The sequence below is a fragment of the Lycorma delicatula genome, chromosome 7 (assembly GCF_047948215.1).
Source record: "Lycorma delicatula isolate Av1 chromosome 7, ASM4794821v1, whole genome shotgun sequence".
Taxonomy (NCBI): Eukaryota; Metazoa; Arthropoda; class Insecta; order Hemiptera; family Fulgoridae; genus Lycorma; species Lycorma delicatula.
Window position 1 is genome coordinate 7,298,587 of NC_134461.1, and position 21,824 is coordinate 7,320,410.

Sequence of the window (21,824 nt, forward strand, 5' to 3'; positions counted from 1 at the left end):
ATCGTGTCGGGAACTTTGCAGCAATCCTTCTTGTGACAATATCCGCTGACGCGTGCCGTGCGATAATTTCACGAGTTTTAGATGTCATCGATGGTCTGTCTACGATCCTTCACAACCAAATGCCGGTGGACGGTCTTCCCGAAGTTTTCGATAACTCTATCGGAAGTCATAGCAAGAGTTCAAGACGAGTTAGTAATAAATGCTTCCACCCGAGTCTCAGTGAAACGATTCAATTTTGTTAGAATTTAACCTACGGTTAGCTTACTAGATTTCTAAGACAGAATTTCACATAAATGTCTCGATAAACATTCAAACGGTTATAGGGATTCAAATTCCGGATGGGTTTTGCAATTATTTTTACTATGAACTCGGCCATCATCGTTCGGATCCGTGTAAATATTCACTTCGAACGGTCAGTAAGTCGAGGATGAACATTAACGAGTTAATGAGTTAACCGAGATGGAGATAGCTGCGATTTATAAAAATTAGTATTTATGATAAATAAACGAGAGCAGTTTAAATGCTTAATACACTTATTAGCATTTTTTGTCGTTGTAAAAATACGTAATATATTTCACAGATGTTCTTAAAGATGAACGATCCATTTTAAGTTATTGATTCTGAATGTTGCGTTCCGATTGTTTTTTTGGTAGTACTGTTGTTTCATTAATTAGTCGATCTTTCCGTATGATTTATTAATGCGGTTTTTTTATTCCATTTTTGTAACGAATATTTTATCTTGCCTGTAACAGGAAACGACTTATTAATCGTTTTATGTTTTTTTTATTTTTAAGTACGAAAATGCTCGCGGTATGCGATACTGTGATTTTGATAGTGCGTCTTTTTATAGTTAAAAGTAGTACGTAATTATTTTATTCCAGTGTATTTGTAATAAAAATAAATTTGTTTTTGTTTTCAGGTGATGGATTTCATCGGCGGTAGAGACGACGGTGATCTGATAGATCTCGGCGAACCTCCACCGGTTTCCTCTTCGCGATTACCCAGACTGGGAGATGAAGTCGATTTATTGGATGCGATTTTGGGTGGCATGCTTGAATACGCGTCGGGTGTTACACAGCAAGGCAACGAAAACCTCGATTTACCGTCTTTATATAACGAAGATTACGATGAGCGCGATAGCAACAGTCTTCTTCGACTCGTATCCTCTTCACCTACGCCGGCTTCCGACGTATTTGGAGTCGCCGATAGTTCATCGAATTGTGAAAATCAACAGTCGGATAATAACTTTGGTTATTTCGTCGATACCGGCGGCGATAGTAACGATTCCTATTCGCTTTTGTTACCTTGCCACTCGAGCAGCGGTTTTAACGCCGAGCCGTCTTCTTCTTTGCGATCTTCACAGCGTTGTCATAACATCCGAAATCAACGGCGATCGCAAGATATCCCTGACAGGTAACTTAAAGCGTTAAAATTTATTAGTATGATCGTAACGTATTGCAGTAGTATCGAACAATTCCCCGTTCTCTATCGCCCTCACGAGCTACTTAATCTATAAGCAGCATAGGTTTATTTGTTTATTTGGTCAATATTAAGTTATAATTTCAGTAATTAGTACTCGTTTGAACGAACGAGTACATAACGGGTTTTCCAAAATGAAACCGTTTACAAACATTTAATTCATCGTATACAAATAACAATGACCGGAACAGGAATAATTCTTATTAAGATGAATTTCTATTTTCAAGGTACGCTCAGTACGGCCAACATTTACCTCCAGACACGTCTGAACACGTTTCACCCTGTTCGGAATGTAAAAATACACGCTTAATTACCGAAGGACTGAACGCATTTACAAATTCAGCTGTTATTTTTCAGCTCATCCGCGGTATGAGGATTGTTCTGACAGACGGATCTTTTCATAGCTTCTGTAGGTGTAAGATCTGGCAATCTCAGAGGTCAGATGCGCTTTGAAATGAGCTTATTTCCGAAAACTTCATTAACGCGTCAAAACGTCATCGGTGTGCGCCATCGTTTTATCTTCTTAGAAGTACGTTCAGCAGTTTCTTACGCATTTAGTCGGCCGATGAAAGGATAAATGATTTCGTTGCGATGACGTTCTGTGTTTAGTGTGTTGTGAAAAAACTGAACTATTATTCGCTTACGTGATATAGCATACCAAACTCCAGTTTATTTTGTCGTGTAATTGTCAATTTCAAATTCTCATCAGAATTATTCAGACCAGACCCGGCTGTTGTCGCAATTGACTCGGTCCGATAAATGAAGCCACTTTTCATCCTAAACAATTACAAAGAGAATGTTTTCTCCTTTTTCAGTTATAAAATCCAAAAATCATCGGCCGTATTCAACGCGTTTAGGAAAATCATTATCGTGTAACCGATACGGTGCAATTATTTTGTGAGAATGTAATTCTAAATGTTAAGCATTGCTCTGCGCATTATACCCCTTAAGATTTCTGCTTGTTGTACCAATTTGTTTTATAGATCTTGTTTTTTGGCGTCTAATCGATTTGGCAGATATATCATCCGACGTTTCCTCTATTACATTTGGAATACTCTTTTATGCTCAAAATTATATATTCGTTAATATAAAATACTTAAATTTAACTGGCTTACGTACCTTTAATTTACGGGAAAAAATTCCAATGACTTAATCTTACGAAAAATACAAAATATCATAATAACGACAACAATATAAAAATCAAAATATGCGTGCTTGAAATAAATTTACCTCGATCGAACGTACAAAGGTAAAGCGATTAAAAAATTCTTTGTCGCTTATAAATATTTCTTATCGTTTTTTACTAACAGTAAGATTTTAATAGGCGTAATGCTTTTTCTTTTTGACCCATCGGGTTGGTCTAGTGGTTAACGCGTCTTCCCAAATCAGCTGATTTGGAAAGTCGAGAGTTACAGCGTTCAAGTACTAGTAAAGTCAGTTATTTTTACACGGATTTGAATACTAGATCGTGGATACCGGTGTTATTTGGCGGTCGGGTTTCAATTAACCATACATCTCAGGAACGGTCGAACTGAGAATGTACAAGACTACACTTCATTTACACTCATACATATCATCCTCATTCATCCTCTGAAGAATTATCTAAACGGTAGTTATCGGAGGCTAAACAGGAAAAGAGAGAGAGAGAGGCGTAATTCTTTAAAATATAATTATAAATTAATATTGAAACGTAAATTAAAATTATAAATTTAAATTATTTAAACATTTAAATTTATATTTTCAGTATAAATCTGAAATTAAATTCGCATTAAAAATATTTGAAAATTTATATGTAATTCGTTGTTTAAAACGAAATCTGGGCTCGTTACAGATGATTTTTTAAATCCATTTTTAAAAAAAATTAAAAATAAAATAATCTCTATTGAACACTTGAAAACCGATCGAAAAGTTGGAAATTATAAACCAGTTTAATGAAAATTAATATCCCGAGTGAGTACGTTATGTGTCGGTTAGAAGTTTGTTCTGAACGTTTAATCATCGCGACCGACTGCTATACGTTCGATGTAGTTGTAGCGTTACATAATATTTCATAAAACGTCTACGGATTTCGTTTATACATTTAACCGTTTCATTTCAATTCAGTCGACGTCACCAATACAAGCGAAGTTAAAATGCTTATTTTACGAAGGCGGTCCAAAAAGTAATGAGATAGCAGCTGTAGTGAAAAAAAAATTATTTTAAATCTACATTAAAATGTTCCTTTCCAAAATAAACTCCTTTAAATGCAGCCGATTGCTTCCGACCTGGCTTATCCGCTTCAACGAAATCCAAACCATCTTTCGAAAGTATTTTGTATTTCCTCTTCACAGCTTTTACGACCTCTAGATTCGTCTCAAATTTTTGTCTTTAGTGGTCCTTTTAAAAAATAATTTTGTTAATTCTTACGTACATGCTTCGCAAGCTTCGTTGTTGAATTAATTCATCGTCAAGAAAAAATATAATTTTTTTTTCCCGGGACGAACAATGTATATTGTTACTATTACAAAAGGAATAATTATTCGACGCCTTTAAATTTTTATTATTATACTGGTTTTCTGTTCAACTTACAAATACGGTCGGTTTTAAAATTTGTTTAAACGCTCGCTTTTTAACCGCAATAAAATCTTGAATTCATTATTTTATTTTTTATTACTATGCGCCGAATCGAGATCGCAATTCCGTGCGCAATCGATAATTCATCTTGGCACTAAAATTCACGCAGTTCAGCGACCGAAAATCGCCCGTATTTATAGCAAGAGAAACTTTATAGTAAACACCTCTGTTGTGCAGGCGGAATCTCCGGGTGCTAATAACGAAATCGTGGTGGACAAAAGGTAAATCGAAGGCGTGTCAGTCCTATTAGTAAGCATCTGTTGATCATTAGTAACGCATCTGTTGGTGTGTTTTTATTGTACTCTGTGCATTACCGATGATGAAATTGTTCTTTTTTTCTACAACTACCGCTGTCAAATTGAACGACTGCCTTACTAAACTCTTACAGATTTAATTAAAAAACGTAAATCCGCGACCATCACAACCCCCCGTAGGGGAAGACATCCCCTATGCCCCGGAATCACCTTGTGACGATTCCGGTCGCCAGCCCCCCCCCCCCTCCAAGTTACTAGCCCTGATGGGCTTTACCGGGAGTCATCTTTTGCCCTCTTAACATTTTACATCTCTTAGTAATAAGCCAGACCGTTTTCAGCAGAAAGAGTATAAGATATAGTCCTCTTCTGTTAAAAATGTAGTAACCGATAAATATATATGGATCGCTTACACACCGTATTACCGATATATTTGGTAGACACTAATATATGGATTGTTTTTTCCCCCCCGGCCAGTATCATAATCATTCCACCGACGATTTCGGTGTTATTTAATTCGGATCGTTTTGTAGGAATTAATTTTGAATTAGCCTAAATTTTTATCGGCAAATCACCGGACAATTGCGATTCAATCACTACCCCGTAACTTTTGGCCCGATATTACCACCTCTCATTTACAAACGATAATCTTTATTGGTAGCATTTTACGAAATCCTTTGTCGGACAAAAGGGAGTCGGTTTCGAATAAAATACAATGAACACTTTAAAAGCCATCTTTGGCGTCCGTCACATAAACATCACAAAACCATCGATACTAAGAACAACTTCGATATTCTATATGAACGCAAAAAAAAAATCACTTATTGCGTACTGAAACATTATGAAATACGTACATTAACGTAATAACAAGAACATACTAAATGAATGCGTACAAGTCGATTGCGATATACTTTTCGTACACATTTAAAAAAAAAAGAAAAACCCAGCACAGTAATATAAGTTGAGGTTAGTCTGTGAACAGTAGCAGATGGTCAAAGACGATTGGAAACATCTCAAAGTTAAAAAAAAAAGAATAATTAATTCAATACATTTGCTGTAAGATTGTGCGTGGGAATATGACATGAAAATGGTGTCGGATATGAAAAATATCGTTTGTCTTTCTAAGTTTCCTACCCGGGTCATTCTTCTGGATCAAAGTACGTTCTAAAAACGTTAATTATAAAATTTGGTCTGGTTTTTTCTTTGTGAAAATTTATAAATATATTTTTAAAAAAGTTAATATTATCGTCTACTATCATGAGTTAAAAATTTCCAAATATATACGAGGTGTATGAGAAAAGTAATGAGACTGACTTTTTACTTACAAAAGTTTTTATTTTTTTCGAACAACAATATTATCCCCTTCAAAGTAGTTCCCTTGGGCAGCTATACTCCGGCGGAGTAGTTGTTCCCACTCCTGGTAGCAGCGCTGGAAGGCTTCAACCGGTAGGGCTTTTAACCGGTCGTCACAGTTTTTTAAATGTTCTCCAGAGTTCCAAAATGACGTCCTGTTAAGACACGTTTCAATTTCGGGAAAAGGAAAACAAGGACTCAAATCAGGTTGAGGAACCGTAGAAATGCGTTTTGAGGTCAAAAATTCCGTGATGGAAATGGCCGTGTGACACGGTGCATTGTCATGATGAAGCATCCACTTGTCTGCAATGTCTGGTCTCGCGCGAATCACTCTCTTCCTGAGTCTTTCAAGGACACCTTTGTAAAACACTTGGTTGACAGTTTGTCCTGGAGGAATTTATGCACGATACCCCTACTGTCAAAAAAGCAAATCAGCATGGTTTGATCTTTGATTTGCTCGTTCTACATTTTTTCGGTAGAGAAGATGACGGAGTGTGCCACTCTTCGCTTTGCCGCTTTGTTTCAGGATCGTAGTTAAATATCCAGGATTCATCACCTGTGATCACACGAAAGAGGAATTCTTGGTCGTTGTCGATCCTCTCAAGAAGATCAACGCACACGTTTTTTCGATTGTCCTTCTGTTTCAATATGAGCTTTTTCGGCACCAATTTCGCACAAACCTTTCGCATGTCCAAATCGTCTGTCAAAATTTAATGTACGGTGAAAGCGTTTAAATGTAACTGTTCACTCGTCATCCTTATTGTTAAACGACGGTCTGATCTCACAAGAACCCTCACACGCTCAACGTTTCCGTCAGATTTTCGAAGGTCTCCCTGAGCAAGGTTGATCTTCAACGTGTTCTCGGCCTTCCAAAAATGATTTGTACCGGCGGAAAACATGTGCTCTTGATAAGCGATGTTACCCGTAGGTCTGTTTCAACTTTTCAGAGGTAACACTCGCGGATTCCCCAAGTTTAACACAAAACTTGATCGCACAACGTCGCTCTAAATTTTGATGCTCCATTTTCGTAACACACAACTTCACTGATGCCGCTGTCAAAAATAATGTGTTGGCTGAACGGAGTTGAAACTCGTACTGAGCATGTGGAAGGGATGAACAAACCGGTCTAGCACAGACCGGTAGACACAGCGTTGCCAGATCGCTCGCAATGTTACAAATCTCATTACTTCTCTCACACGCCTCGTATATTTGAACCAATGTGTGTGTTGTGTATATATTATATATATATATAAATATTTTTGTGTAGTATACTTCTGTATTGATTTATTCATTAAAGGAAAATATTTATTTATTATTTGTTTTTGAAATAATACTAATTATTATTATTATTATTATTATTGTAATATATATATATATACGAATGACATTAATAAGTATGCTAAGGATTTAGTAAAATAATTCTTGTACTCGTAATTATACCTTTACAGTACTGTTATCTTATTGTCATTTTTTTAAAAAAAGGGGCATCTGCCGCGAAGTTATATAATGTCTGAAAAAAATTAACGGTAAAAGATGGGATTCAGTACTCGATCCAGCAGAAGGTTGTTTATACTGCATGTAAATTTGTTGTTTCGTTGTACGGGGCGGAAGTCTAGAGTCTCAAAAGCAATGAAGATCTAGGAGACGGTCAAAAAAAAAAGAATGTTTGGTTTAACTCTAAACACGTCCGATTCTATGTGCTATATTTGGAGACCGGTTTCATTCTTTTGTTTGTGCGCTTCCTAAGAAAGCGTTTTAAATTTAGCGTATTCGATCCGTTTGAGAATAGATAAATCGATCTTCTGATCGGAAAGACACTCTTATTATGCAACTCGACAGGGTAAAGGAACACCAACCGGCTAGGTGTAGCGATCAAATCGTCTTCGCATATCAATTGATTTCGAAGTCGAGAGTTCTAAGGTTCAAATTGTAGTAAAGGCGGTTACTTTTATACGAATTTGAGTATTAGATCGTGGATACCGGTGTTCTTGGCGGTCGGGTTTCCATTAACCACTCATCTCGGGAACGGTCGACCTGAGAATGTGCAAAACTACACGTCATTTCATTCATTCTCTGAAGTAATACCTTATGGTGGTTCCGGAGGCTAAACAGAAAAAAGAAAAAAAAGGGTACAGTAACAGAAGCGATCCTTTGAAAGTTACAACTACCGTTTTCACTGTAATATTAAAAACCGGGAAGACTGGCTTCGGGCATCGGATTTTCGGATCGACGGTTCAGAGAAGGGGCTCATAAATCAACAAACAGAACGGTCGACTAGTTCAGAATTTTAAATCTACGATAAGTTGCGGAAACTTTGGTGGAATACACAAGATATAAGTAGCGTGCGGTTCATCGGCTTAATTTTTCGGGGTAAGAGCTTCTTGATGGCATTTAAAACACTGCATAGAGAACACAACGCTTATTTTATAGGTTAAAGAGGAGGACGATTTCAGGAATTGTTGGTCGAATTCCTGTTCTAAAGATAGTTAAATTGAAACGGTTTAATCGTGCGAGGGTTCTATCCGGGAGAAAATTTAATCGCCTTTAAAAGAGAATTCTAAAGATAAAAAAATATTATAATAATGAATTAATTATTAACGACAATTTTTTATTTTATTTGTTTTTATCAGTGCGTCAAAAGAAACTTCTGTGTGCTTGACCTGAATTTTAGGTTGTATGCCCTTAGTGTGTAAATATATCTGTTAGCTTTATTTCTAACGGTGTTTGCAACTTGTTTGTTAATCTTTTTGTTAGAGCCTGAAATAGATATTCAGGCCGATACAGGTACGTACGTACGTGCGCACTTTTCGGAAATTTCTGTGGGTTTTTATACGTCTGCCCAAAAAGCAGTGTAATGTATTTAGGACGTATATGTGTTTATGTACGTTTGTTCCACCGAGCAGCTCAGCGACTGAACCGATTGTCAGCCGCTCGCTCTGTAATCAAACTATGTTAGTAATTATCTTATATTAAAGAGTAATGTCTTTTTTCTGGCATTCATGTTTTTTAAATTTTAATATTTCTCTTGTTACGGTTTTGTTAATAAGAGGTCGTAAAACGTCGAATTCGCACAGCCCGACATCAAAATTTTGGACTGAAATATACACTTTCGTTTTATAGTTACAGTTATCGCATAGCAACAATAGTGTTATAGGCGGGAAAGAAGAAATTAATAACTTAAGCTGACAATTGTAATATTGACTATTATATCTCGTAAAAGTTTAGTAATTTCAATTAAAAGATCGTGCTTATCAGGTTTATCGGTAGAAAATGTTGCTCATTATGATGAATATGCTAATTTTGCGTCGCCTTGCCCAAGATGTGTGCGATTTTCATCTCGTTATTGAAATTTTTGTTCAAATAATGTACTTCAGAAAAACTTTAAGTAACTTATTTAACTACATTTTCATCTAAAGTAATTTCAATTTTTAGTCCGATTATCCAATCGAATGTACTGTTTTGTTTTTTTTTTTTAATTTTAAAAGATAGTCATCACCGATTGAAACTTATATACAGTACTTCGGAAAACGGCTTATAAAAACACTTTTGGTCGCAAAAATCCGCACGTTGAGTGGCGACAGTGAAAAAAGGGTATTTTAATGTTCAGTCGTTATTTTTACACGTTTTGCAATGGCCATTAAATTGTATCGGGTTAAAAACCCATGAAAATCTGTTGAGAACATCACATGACTTCCATGTACGCCAATTAAATTACATATACACATTTTTAAAAGTACGTAAAATTTTATTTCGTTAACAACTTGTTAATAACTATTAACAAATCAATATATTTAAATAAAATATCAAAGAGTAAAAAAAAATTAAATGAAGACCGATGTGCCTTCCCCTTGTAAGATCCAAATATTTCATTAATCAAAATTTTATTTGGCTATAACTCTGAAACCGATGAAAATAAGTACCGCTTATGATATAGTGTTGAAAAGCTCCCGATGAGGGGTTATTACTGCAGTTAAGAAAAAATTAAAAAATCCAGATTTTTTTTTGATTTGGACGCTTATGGTCGAGTTGATTGCAATAAAAAGGGGAGGTGCATAACTAGATGTTACAACAGTCCTAAATCCAAAAATTCAACATCCTACATATAATAGTTTTTGAGTTATGCGAGATACGTACGTACAGACGTTACGCCGAAACTAATCGAAACGGGACGGTCAAAATGGTTATTTCCGTTGAAATCTAAAAACCGAAATTTTTCGCGTTTATAATACTTCCTTCGTACAAGGAAGTAAAAAAGGGTACATATCTTTCAGGGTTTGAAAGTAATTTCTTAAAGTGAAATTAAATTTCTTGGAACAACCACTCGTAATTTTTTACCGTTATTACGAAGCGTATTGTTAAAATTCAAAGTTATCGGTATAGATAAAACGCAATTAACAGGCTAAATGTTTTCTCTTTTTGTGTTTTTATCGCATAAAGAACTGTAGAAAACTTTACTAGTATCGACGTACGGCTGTAACTAATCGATTTTACTATTAGAAAAAAAAATTGTTATTGATTTTTATTATCACCAAGCCGCTGTTAAATACGTGTACTTTTCCGTTAAAATAATAATTTATGAAGGCGATCGCTTGAGCCGCAGCGTTTGCACATAATGAAAGTTTTTGTTGTCCTTGTTCGTGCAAATACGGGTAACAGTTTGGTCGGAAGGAAAAAGTTTATACATAAATCGGCCTCGGTTAAAGTTTTAATTAAAATATTAATAATTAATTATTTTCTTTTACATTATTTTCAGTATTTATTATTATTACTTTAATTTCCTGTTTAACTTTATATCCGATTTAAATCGTTAATTAAAATTAACCGATTTATAAATTTACACGACGAATTTATGAAATATCTACTGGAAAATGTAATTCATATTCTTAGATAAATAAAATCACTTAATAGAAAAAAGAAGTATCTCAAAGGTTATTTTTATAAAACAAAATGAGCCAAAAAAAGGTTTTTACAAAAAAATTATTTAAATCCAAAATTAGACGGCTATTTCGATGTTCAGATAGTCATCGTCACTGTACATCGAGGAATTAATACGTTAAAAAAATAATAATTATCGAGTAAAATCCTACCCTACTAATCGGAATCTGTATGTACGGTAACATCGGGTACACTCTTGATCGACTGGATATTGGTTACCCGGAAATTAAAACGTTTAGCCCTATGTTTTGATCGCACTCACCCACCGTAAAACGTATCGGTCCGATCTTTCGCTAAATACGCTCAAACCTGCCTTAGCGCGCAGATGTAAAGTATAAAAACTTACGAAGACTAAAAAATACAAAATAAAAAAAATTAAAAAAAAAAAAACATTTTAAAAACCACTCTTATGTGCACTGAAAAATAGAAAATAAAAAATTTAAAAAAAAATTTAATAAACCGCTATTAAAGAATAAAGCCTTAAAGAATAAATTTGACAACAAGCTTTGGTGATGACGTGTAAGATTACGTGAAAGTTACAGCTTCAAATTAAAAAATTGATATTTTTAATTTGAAGCTATGACTTTCACATAATCTTACTTATCACCGTCAAAGCTTGTTGTCAAATCGATTCTGAGATACCGTCCGAAAATTATTTTTTACCTTTTAGTGCGTTTAATTTAATAGTGGTGTTTTAAAACTTTCTTTACATATTTTTTATTTATTTATATGATTGTTTTTCTTCATAAAATAATGAATTATAACTAAAAAGTAGGCACCGGACTTTACCGATCGCTAACGGAAAATCACGATTTGTTAGTATCAGTTTATAGAGTTAAATTTGTAATTGAACTTTCGTTATATCGATTTTTATCATTCAAAAACAAATATCTACACAAGAGGTAATAAGTTTTGGACGCTTAATAATCTCATTCCAAGACGCCGCCCGCCGGGCCAAGCTGCAGAGGCGTGTCGTAGGCACGCCCTACAGCTAGTACATAAATAAATATATGAAGAAAAATTAAAAGATATTCAAAAAATAAATCTGTGTTTTAGGAAAAAAATAAGCGATACAATACTCGACCGAACAGGAAAAGTTATGCGATTCTGGCTTCTGAGAACTTCGCCGACGATAGACTACTACTTAAAAAATTAAGCGATAACATTAAAGGAAGTAGTTAAAGGAAAGAAAGTAGTTACAAGTAAAGAATTAATTAAAAATGTTATTTCTAATATTTGAGTAATATTTTTAAGTTACGGCAGTATGATCGTAGCTCCTCACATCCTTTCGACCGATTCTAATCGAGATTAAGTGGCATCTATGACCTACTCAGAAGTCATCGTAAAAATTCCATAAAAATCGATTAATCCAGTGTGAAGAAATCACTAAAAACGATAACTCCCGATAAAATTAAAAAAAGACGTAGCCTTATTTTTCCCCAGTCGGGTGGAGAAATTGCCTAAAAACGAGATAAAACTAGTGAAGTACTAATAAAAGATGTACATTATTCAGGACATTTAAACAATCTTCGATTTCTATTTACACGATTGATAAATATTTAAAGTTACGGGTTTTGAATCGTAATTAAAATAATGAAAACGAATATTAAAAAAATATAAAAATAACGCTACTTATTTATCTATTTCAATTTTTTGAATGCAGTGCCAAATAAACGGTTAGTAAAGTGCTGATAAATAATCGTTTCGAATTTTGAAACGGCTTTAAAAGTTAAAATTTAAAGAAGAAGTGAGCCGTACTTTTTTTAAGCCCTTGTTCAAGTAGGATAAGAGACGTATAAACAGATGTAAAGACATTCTTTATTATTATTGAAATTAACTTTATTACAAAAAAAGGGTCAAATTTAGTACATCAAATTTTAGCTTAAAGGACTTTTTTTTACTTCCTTGTACGAAGTAAAGGAAGTATTGTGATCGCAAAAAATTTCGGTTTTCACATTTTAACTGAAATATCCATTTTGACTATTCCTGAATCCATTTTGGCTAGTTTCAGCGTGACATCTATACGTACGCACGTACTCGCATAACTCAAAAACGATTAGCCGTAGGATGATGAAATTTTGGATTAGATATGTTGTAACATCTAGTTGTTTATATCCCTTTTTGATTGCAATCGACTCGATCAAAAGTGTCCAAAAAAGTCCAAAATCCAGGTTTTTTGCCCTCATTAAAAGCTTTTCAACGATATATCATAAGTAGTACTTATTTTGATCGGTTCCAGAGTTATAGCCTAATAACATTTTAATTAATGAAATATTTCGATCTTAGGAGAAGGCACATCGGCTCGAATGCGACTTCATTTCCTTTTTTTTTATTTAAATTTATTGATTTATTAATAATTATTAACCTCCGATCGAAAAGATTTTTGACAGTAAATAATAATTCAATAATAACAATAAAAAACAATATGAAAAAATATCAGAAGTTATTAATGAAATAAAATGTTATGTGCTTTTCGTTTTACAAAAAGTATACGTTATTTAATAGGCGTACAAGAAAGTCATGTGGTGTCCACATCAGATATTTTAAATCTACTTAAAAACCTTACGTAATCGTGTCATCAAATCTATTTAAAGAATTTTTAAGTTATTTTTATTATAAGACAAAGGGAAGAAGAAAACAGTATAATTTGTCAGGGTGGAATTCTACATTCTGACAACGGATATTAGGCGGCTAAATGTTTGAAATGGTAAATCATTTAAAAATTTTTTTTTTTTAAATGGTGATTACCGAGTGATATCGCTTATAGGTTACACACGAACAGTTTGGTAGTTAGCTCTTCATGATTAAAATATGGTTAATTGTGTTTTTTTTACCGAGTCATTAGTAATCTGACTGGTTTGACGCAGACTCTATTCCTTTGTGTCCCATGCTGACCTAATCTGAACATTTCGCTACACTTATATTATTATTGTCAGTTATACGTTTTATTATAGCTATAGTTATATATTTTATAGCGATTGATAGATTATACAAACTGGTGTGTAATATTTATGAAAATGGGGAATTTCCATCAGACTTCAAAAAAAGTGTTATAGTTATGATACCAAAGAAAGCAGGGGCAGATAATTGTGAAGAATACAGAACAATTAGTTTAACTAGTCATGCATCAAAAATCTTAACTAGAATTTTATACAGAAGAATTGAGAGGAGAGTGGAAGAAGTGTTAGGAGAAGGCCGATTTGATTTCAGGGAAAGTATCGGGACAAGGGAAGCAATTTTAGGCCTCAGATTAATAGTAGAAGGAAGATTAAAGAAAAACAAACCGACATACTTGGCGTTTATAGACCTAGAAAAGGCTTTCGATAACGTAGACTGGAATAAAATGTTCAGCATTTAAAAAAAATTACGGTTCAAATACAGAGATAGAAGAACAATTGCTAACATGTACAGGAACCAAACAGCAACAATAACAATTGAAGAACATAAGAAAGAAGCCCTAATAAGAAAGGGAGTCCGACAAGGATGTTCCCTATCTCCGTTACTTTTTAATCTTTACATGGAACTAGATGTCAATGATGTTAAAGAACAATTTAGATTCGGAGTAACAGTACAAGGTGAAAAGATAAAGATGCTACGATTTGCTGCTGATATAGTAATTCTAGCCGAGAGTAAAAAGGATTTACAAGAAACAATGAACGGCATAGATGAAGTCCTACGCGAGAACTATCGCGTGAAAATAAACAAGAACAAAACAAAAGTAATGAAATGTAGTAGAAATAACAAAGATGGACCGCTGAATGTGAAAATAGGAGGAGAAAAGATTATGGAGGTAGAAGAATTTTGTTATTTGGGAAGTAAAATTACTAAAGATGGACGAAGCAGGAGCGATATAAAATGCCGAATAGCACAAGCTAAACGAGCCGTCAGTAAGAAATATAATTTGTTTACATCAAAAATTAATTTAAATGTCAGGAAAAGATTTTTGAAAGTGTATGTCTGGAGTGTCGCTTTATATGGAAGTGAAACTTGGACGATCGGAGTATCTGAGAAGAAAATATTGGAAGCTTTTGAAATGCGGTGCTGTAGGAGAATGTTAAAAGTCAGACGGGTGGATAAAGTGACAAATGAAGAGGTAATGCGGCAAATAGATGAAGAAAGAAGCGTTTGGAAAAATATAGTTAAAATATAGTTAATACTTATAGGCCACATACTAAGGCATCCTGGAATAGTCGCTTTAATATTGGAAGGACAGGTAAAAGGGAAAAATTGTGTAGGCAGGCCACGTTTGGAGTATGTAAAACAAATTGTTGGGGATGTAGGATGTAGAGGGTATACTGAAATGAAACGACTAGCACTAGATAGGGAATCTTGGAGAGCTGCATCAAACCAGTCAAATGACTGAAGACAAAAAAAAAAAATACGTTTTATTAATTCCGATCTTTGTCTTTCGCTAAACGCTGTACTATCTACAGGTTCTTCTATCATCAAATTAATGAATCCTGGACATTTAAAAACAAAGGCGATCTAACTGGTTTGTATGTTTACACGATTTTACCGTGATAATCATTACATTCTTATTCGTCTTGAGAGCTCTTCATTTCGTATTTTATCGATTCACCTATTTTTCAACATTTTCCTGTGACGTTACGTTTCAAAGGCCTTTGGTTTTTCTTTGTCTTATCGTCCACGTTTTGCTACCACAAAGCGCTGCATTTAACAAGAAATTTTTCTAATTTTTTCATCTGCGCTTTATACCGGTAGACATTTTTTCTGTACGGAAGCATTCCTTCCTTATGCCAGTTTAATAATTGTCGTCTAAGCCTTTTCATTTTGCGGTTAGTTCTTCCACTCTTTGAGGTTTTACTCTGAAAATTATAAAGTTTTACGGTTACGTTATGTTTATCTGTCTTAACATTTAATTCTTCAATCGATCGCAATTTATTATCCTTGTTTCACTTGTAGTTATTTTTAAACTTAATTTTTAAGTACTCCCTGCTATAGCGGCATAGCTTTAAAGGGAAAATTTAACGTTCGGCGGTGAACATTAAATTTTCCCTTTAAAAAAAGTATAACGATCGCGGTGTTTACAAATGTTTTGTTTTTTGACTCTCTTAGTCCAACAAATTTGATGTGGACCCCACATGTCTTCCTTGTACGTCTATTTAATGACATATATTTTTTATTATATATATTTTAATTTTTTTTGTTATTACTGAATTATTATTTATTGAAAACTTTTTTTTTTACAATCACAGGTTAATAATTATTAATAAATCAATATATTTAAATAAAAAAAAGTTAAAAAAAAAGGAAATGAAGTCGCATTCCAGCCGATGTGCCTTCCCCTAAGATACAAATATTTCATTAATTAAACATTTATTGGACTGTAACTCTGGAACCGATGAAAATAAGTACTACTTATGATATATCGTTAGCTCTCAATGAGGACTTGCAATTAGGAAAAAGGCTTTTATGGACACTTTTGGTCCAGTCGATTGCGATCAAAATGGGAGGTGCATAACTAGATGCTACAACAGTCCTAAATCCAAAATTTCAACCTCCTACGGCTATTCTTTTTTGAGTTATGCGGGTTACATACATACGTACGTACGTACATAGGTCACGCCGAAACTAATCAAAATGGATTCAGGGACGGTCAAAATGGATATTTCCGTTGAAATCTGAAAAGAAAAATTTGTAAGATACTACATATCTACTACATATTTGTTGATACTTCCTTGTACCGAAGTAAAAACACAAAAAAGGTATAAAAATATCCGGAAGATAGTATATACGTTGGTGTGTTGGGCTGTATTGTTATTAATATATCCCCGGAATGGTCCAAATAAATTCTTTGAAAACGGAAAAAACAATTCTATGTATGAGAAATGATGGCATTATAACATTAAAAAAGAGGGGAGTAAATTTCGCTATTTTTAATGTTATTTTTAATTAGACTAGTTGTTTTATAATTTTTGTTTTATATTTCCAAAACGGATTAATAAAAACTTTTGAATCTCGGGGAAAAAATATTCGTTTATATAAATTTTAACGTCTTTTAAATTTTGGCCTCGTTCCACCGTACCCAAAATAATTGTTTTTTAGATTTTGCTTAATATTTCTAAACCGGCTTAACTATTTAGCATCGAATCCCGCTAAAGTATGTTTGTACCTGAGATCTTAATAAGTTTTAGACTTATACAGACAAGCGGGTAAGGCGGTAACCGATTTTACATTTTCTTAGTTTTCTTGTAAAATCATTAAACAAATTTTATATTAAAAAGGTAAATTTAATTTTAATTTAGGTGAAGTTAATTAAAAATTTTCCTTCTGAGGGAATCGTACGACTGGTTATTAATTATTTTACATGAAGTAGACAGTGCTACCTTCGGTGCCACCTTCCATCCGGTAAAATATTAACAGAACCTTTAGAAAATATATACGGACTTTTAGAAATAACAACGGAACATTCGAAAGAAATCGATTTCTAAAGTCGTTTTCTAATATCTTTATCTAAAATATCTTATATTTTATAATTGATTTGGCCGATTTTAATAGTAATATTTATCGATATTTAAATCCCAACGGCGTATTTGAAATAAAAAACCTTTGTCAAGGACGACCCGTGAAAGGTACGTAACAGTCTGCCGGCTTTTTTTTATAGCCATGTATCCGTGGCGTTTGAAATTTCTTCTAACTGGAATTTCTTTGAGCTATAGCTATAATACGGTTGAAAACCGTATTTCTTATTTGGAATTTCTTCCAGCTTTCTTTCTTATTTATTTGTTTCCTGCCGAAACAATAGTAACATCGGTCTATGTTAACATTTCTAGTTTTTCGTCAGTCGATGACTATTATTTCATACTACTTCTATATTAAAAGCGATGGGGCAGGCTACCTAATTATAAAATAATTTGCTTTGTAATCATTATTCAAAACCTCTTTACTGTTTTTTTTTTTTTTTTTTTAATCTATACGGACGTCGACTCTTTATTTTCGAAAGAAATTACTGCGATTCAGTTGGAATTTATTAAAAATTTTTAAACATTATTTTATATTTTTTTAATTTTAAACGGTTTTTCTATTTTTAAAAGGAGAAAATAGTATCGTCCGGCGTTTTAGTTTTTTAAATCTTTATATACTCCCGTTACAAAGACGAATCGTTTGGATTAATATATACGTAAAAATCGGTGAAGCCGTTTTTGAGTTGCAGAAGTACAAGTGAACATACTCTGAAACACGGTCAGATAAAAATGACCTCGGATGGACGTGTTATCGATTTCTACGTTCGACGTAATTATTGCTTTTGTATTTTATAGTAATTAGTTTGTATTTCTTTATTGTTTTCTCGCCTTCTCATTTTTTTATCTACAGTTTAAAAAACTTATTTTTCTTGTACGCCTTACGATTACGTGTCGCGTTTGTTATTTCTTTAATGAAAAGTATTTATTTTTTTTCAGCAGCAGTGACGTGACGAATAATAATAATAATATTGCGGCCGCAATGTCGTCGTCGTCGTCGCACAGGCGCAGTAGAAGCGAAACGGGGACGGCGAGGAGGAACGGAACGGGGGCGGTCGACAGGAGGCAGAGATCGTCCAGCGTCAGTACGAGTGCCGCCGATGACGACGACGTCCAGAACGACGCTATGTCGGCGAGTAAGTGCGATCGCGCCACCGCCGCCTTGGGCGGCGGATCGTCACCTTCCGACTGGATGAGAATTTCTATGAGGAGAATTCGTCCTTTTAGATTGGAAATTCCGTCTTCGACGTTGCCGACCGTATCTAATAGCAGTAACGACTGTGTTTTGGCCGCCGTCCTTCCATCTGCACCTCCGGCAACGGTAAGGAAAGTTTTTTAATGTTTCTTTAAAAACGTACATAACGCACGGAGTCATCGAAACGAACGGAAAAGTTTCATTTCTTTATCAGTTATTTTGTGGTTTTTTTATGTTTATTTGCCGTGTTCATTATCCGTATTATTCTCGGTTCGTTTATCCGTATTTTTATTTACTTTTTTCAGTTTCGTTTATAAAATGAATTCGTAAATCGAAATAATAAAGAAATGCCGACTACTGTACTCACGCTTGCCGACTTTCTGATAATAAGAATATTCTTTATTTTAACAATAATTTTTTACATTTTTGTTATTACGGTAACGTTCAATTCTCTATCGTACGTAGAGCATTCGGCTACGCTTCGCTGCTAAAAAGTATAACATAAACGACTAATTTTATAAAGAAAGGAAATATTTTACGTAAAATTTCGTTTATAACGTTACATCTTCCTTTTTGTTTATATAAAAATAAATCGCATAATGCTAAATACAGTACTACGAAGTAATTAAATTAACGGTATAGTTTGATTCGTAATTTTTTTTCTTCCAAAAATTATTTATTTTTATAACAAAAAAAACCCCTTGAATTTACGCACTTCTAATAAAAATATCGTTATTATAGTCTCCTTAAAACTAAATATGAACATTTGCCTATGAAATTTTTTCTTAATCGAAATAAATTCCGGTGAAATTTCTCTTCACGACCGTCTACTACAACAAAAGTTGTCATTTCATTTCGACTGATTTAAACCGTAGAAGCAGTTTGATAATTTAATCTCTCTCCAAACCTGCTAATTAAAAAAAAAACATCCTAACCGTCTGTATCGGTTATTTTATAATTTTGCTGATTTGAAAATAATTGTAAAAGAAAGTTAAGAATAGTTTCTTATTACAAACAGGCATTTACTTCTGTTAATGATTGGTCTAAAAAAAATGTTTAATTACTAAAATTAATTCTGTAAATAGAGTTGCACAACTTTACGTTAAGTTGCGTATTTATTCTGTTTTTCTGATACGAAACCGAACTGTAATGTATGAATGAAGGTCGGTCGGATTTAAACGAACATATCCGACTATTAATTCGTTATTTTACTACTCGGATAAACAATCCTGCTTGTTAGTAACAAAAACATTTTTTTTTAAAGTACGTTTTAAAAATTATGTAATTGAAAAGAGTGTTTTTTCCTCATTCTTTTATGGGGATTTGAATAAGACCAACGTTAGCTACCTTACGGCATCAAATTATATAAAAATATTTACCTACCTTCGAGTAAACGTTTGAGATGCGGGACCCATTCTGACACTCGCCTTGTGAAGATCCCGGTCGCCATACCATCCCTCCGTTCCTAGCCCTGACGGACATTACCGGAGGTCGTCTTTTGTACTCTCTGAACCTGATAACATATCAGTTTGCCCTGTGTCAGGATGACACCCCTGCAAATGCCTCGACAGACATTTCCATTAGCGTATTTACACAATTTACTATCACCTTCGTACGGTCTCTTCCGACCACGACCGCCTACCCTAACTTAAAACCCTCAACTATGCGATTAACCGATTCCCGAAAGTGCGATCCTCTAATACCGAAGGTTTCATACGAAAACTCTTCCTTTAATTAGATTGTGCACTCAGATTATTACTCGATCGAGTCTTTAAACACCAAAAATACTATCCTCATACCGACAAAGCAAGTGTTGATCGCAACAACGACAATTTTGTTTTACAATTCAATCTACTGAAAGTACTCTTGATTCGCTTAAGAATCAAGAAATAGATTCGCAAATTTAATAAGCCTCTAATGAAAACATAGGCACCTTACTCCGCTTTGGTGCGCTTTCGGGAGCGAGTTAAATGCCTACTCGTTCCCGCACCGCAGTTGCATCATCACAGAGTTCTCCATACAACCGATTTTATCCTAACAGTGAATATCTCAGCTAAGCGGGGCTCGATGCCGAAACGCCTATCTCTGAGAAGTAAGCACCCAGGCGGGTCCCCTAGCCACCCGGGTTGCTATTAAACAGCATCAGAACCTCTAAGCCGTCCTTTGCAGGGCTAAGAATCTAAAGAAGCCGGCAACTATGTTCCATTCCCTTTCGGTTTTCCGATTGATTTGCGGATCAAAACCAAAATTGATTCTCGCAAGCTCTCTAACTGCTTTGGTACGTTCAGCTTCGAACCCGGGTCGGACATATAAGACATGGCGCAGATCATCGACGGTCCTACGGTCCGGACATAAGCCTGAATCGAACCAAATTTGATCAACCTATCTCGTAAAGAGTACAGATAGAACATGCTTTATATAGTGTTTAACACGCCTTACGGGACCCATAAGGTGCGTATCCCCTTGCCCCCTTTACCGATTGTAACCGAAATTAAATTTCTCAGTCCTCCCCTTCAAATACAAAAATCATTGAGCCAAATTTTATTCAAATCCGTTCGTCCGATCAAGAGATATCAAGCGAAGAATAGCCGATGTACTTACAGACGTCGTATATTCCTTCCGAAAATTTTCAACGCTATAATTTAATTTTTTGTTTTCATGAAACGTAAAGATTTGCAAAAACTTTGACGAGTAAATTTTGACCCGAATAGCCTACTTTCCGTTAAGTAGTATACCGTGTAATTATATAAGGAGGAAAGTACAAGGGTACAGTTTTCAACAATTGTTTTTCAGATGTTGAGTATTTTTCAATTTACCCGTGTGTGAAACTCGCATTAAAAATTTATTTAGTAGGTCTGTTAACCTCAGATCTTACTCATTTTTTACTGAATTCTACTAAATTTAAATCTTTCAGCCATTAAAATAATAAATCGAACGTTCGATAAAGTATAAAACGGAATAGCGTCTCGTCTTCGACTGTGGATTATTTAGCCGGCCCAAATCTGTATTGGCAATATTGTAAACACCGTTTCCAAGAGCACTTTGTATCACTGACCGATGACTGTCAAGGCGATATTACACTATAATTTTTAAGTTTTTAAATTATTCTAATTGTATTTTTTGTTGTAAATAAGGAGTCTCGTATTTATTAGGAAAACAATAAAATAAAGGTATTGAAACGCCACGTAATGTTAGTGATGACCGACTTAAAACCCTCAACTATCAAATTAACCGATTCGCGAAAGCGCGATCCTCTAACACCGAAGGTTTTATACAAAAAATATTTCGATACATAATTCGTCGTTCTGTTGTGTAATACTAACAGAACGGTCTCGATGATAAACGTTAAGCCTAAAGATTGAGCAAAATTTAAAAAAGTGAATTATCTAACGCATAACCGCTGAGAGACAGACTAGAAATGACGGGTGGCATCAGGAGTTGAAAGGAGATTACGTATTGGGCTATCAAGAGCGGTGGTTTAATTAGGGAAACCTCGACGTTGCTCTACATCACTGT

The 21,824-nt window shown here is 34.3% G+C and overlaps 1 protein-coding gene across 1 annotated transcript in view; it reads left to right on the plus strand.

Moving 5' to 3' along the window:
* bdg (sodium-dependent transporter bedraggled) overlaps positions 1–21,824 on the plus strand; it is a 219,154-nt gene that overhangs the window by 18,192 nt on the left and 179,138 nt on the right. The window contains exons 2-3 of the mRNA XM_075371551.1: positions 920–1,413; positions 18,056–18,434. Of these exons, the coding sequence (XP_075227666.1) occupies positions 923–1,413; positions 18,056–18,434 (870 nt within the window). The 5' untranslated portion in view covers positions 920–922. The remainder of the gene's footprint in view (positions 1–919; positions 1,414–18,055; positions 18,435–21,824) is intronic.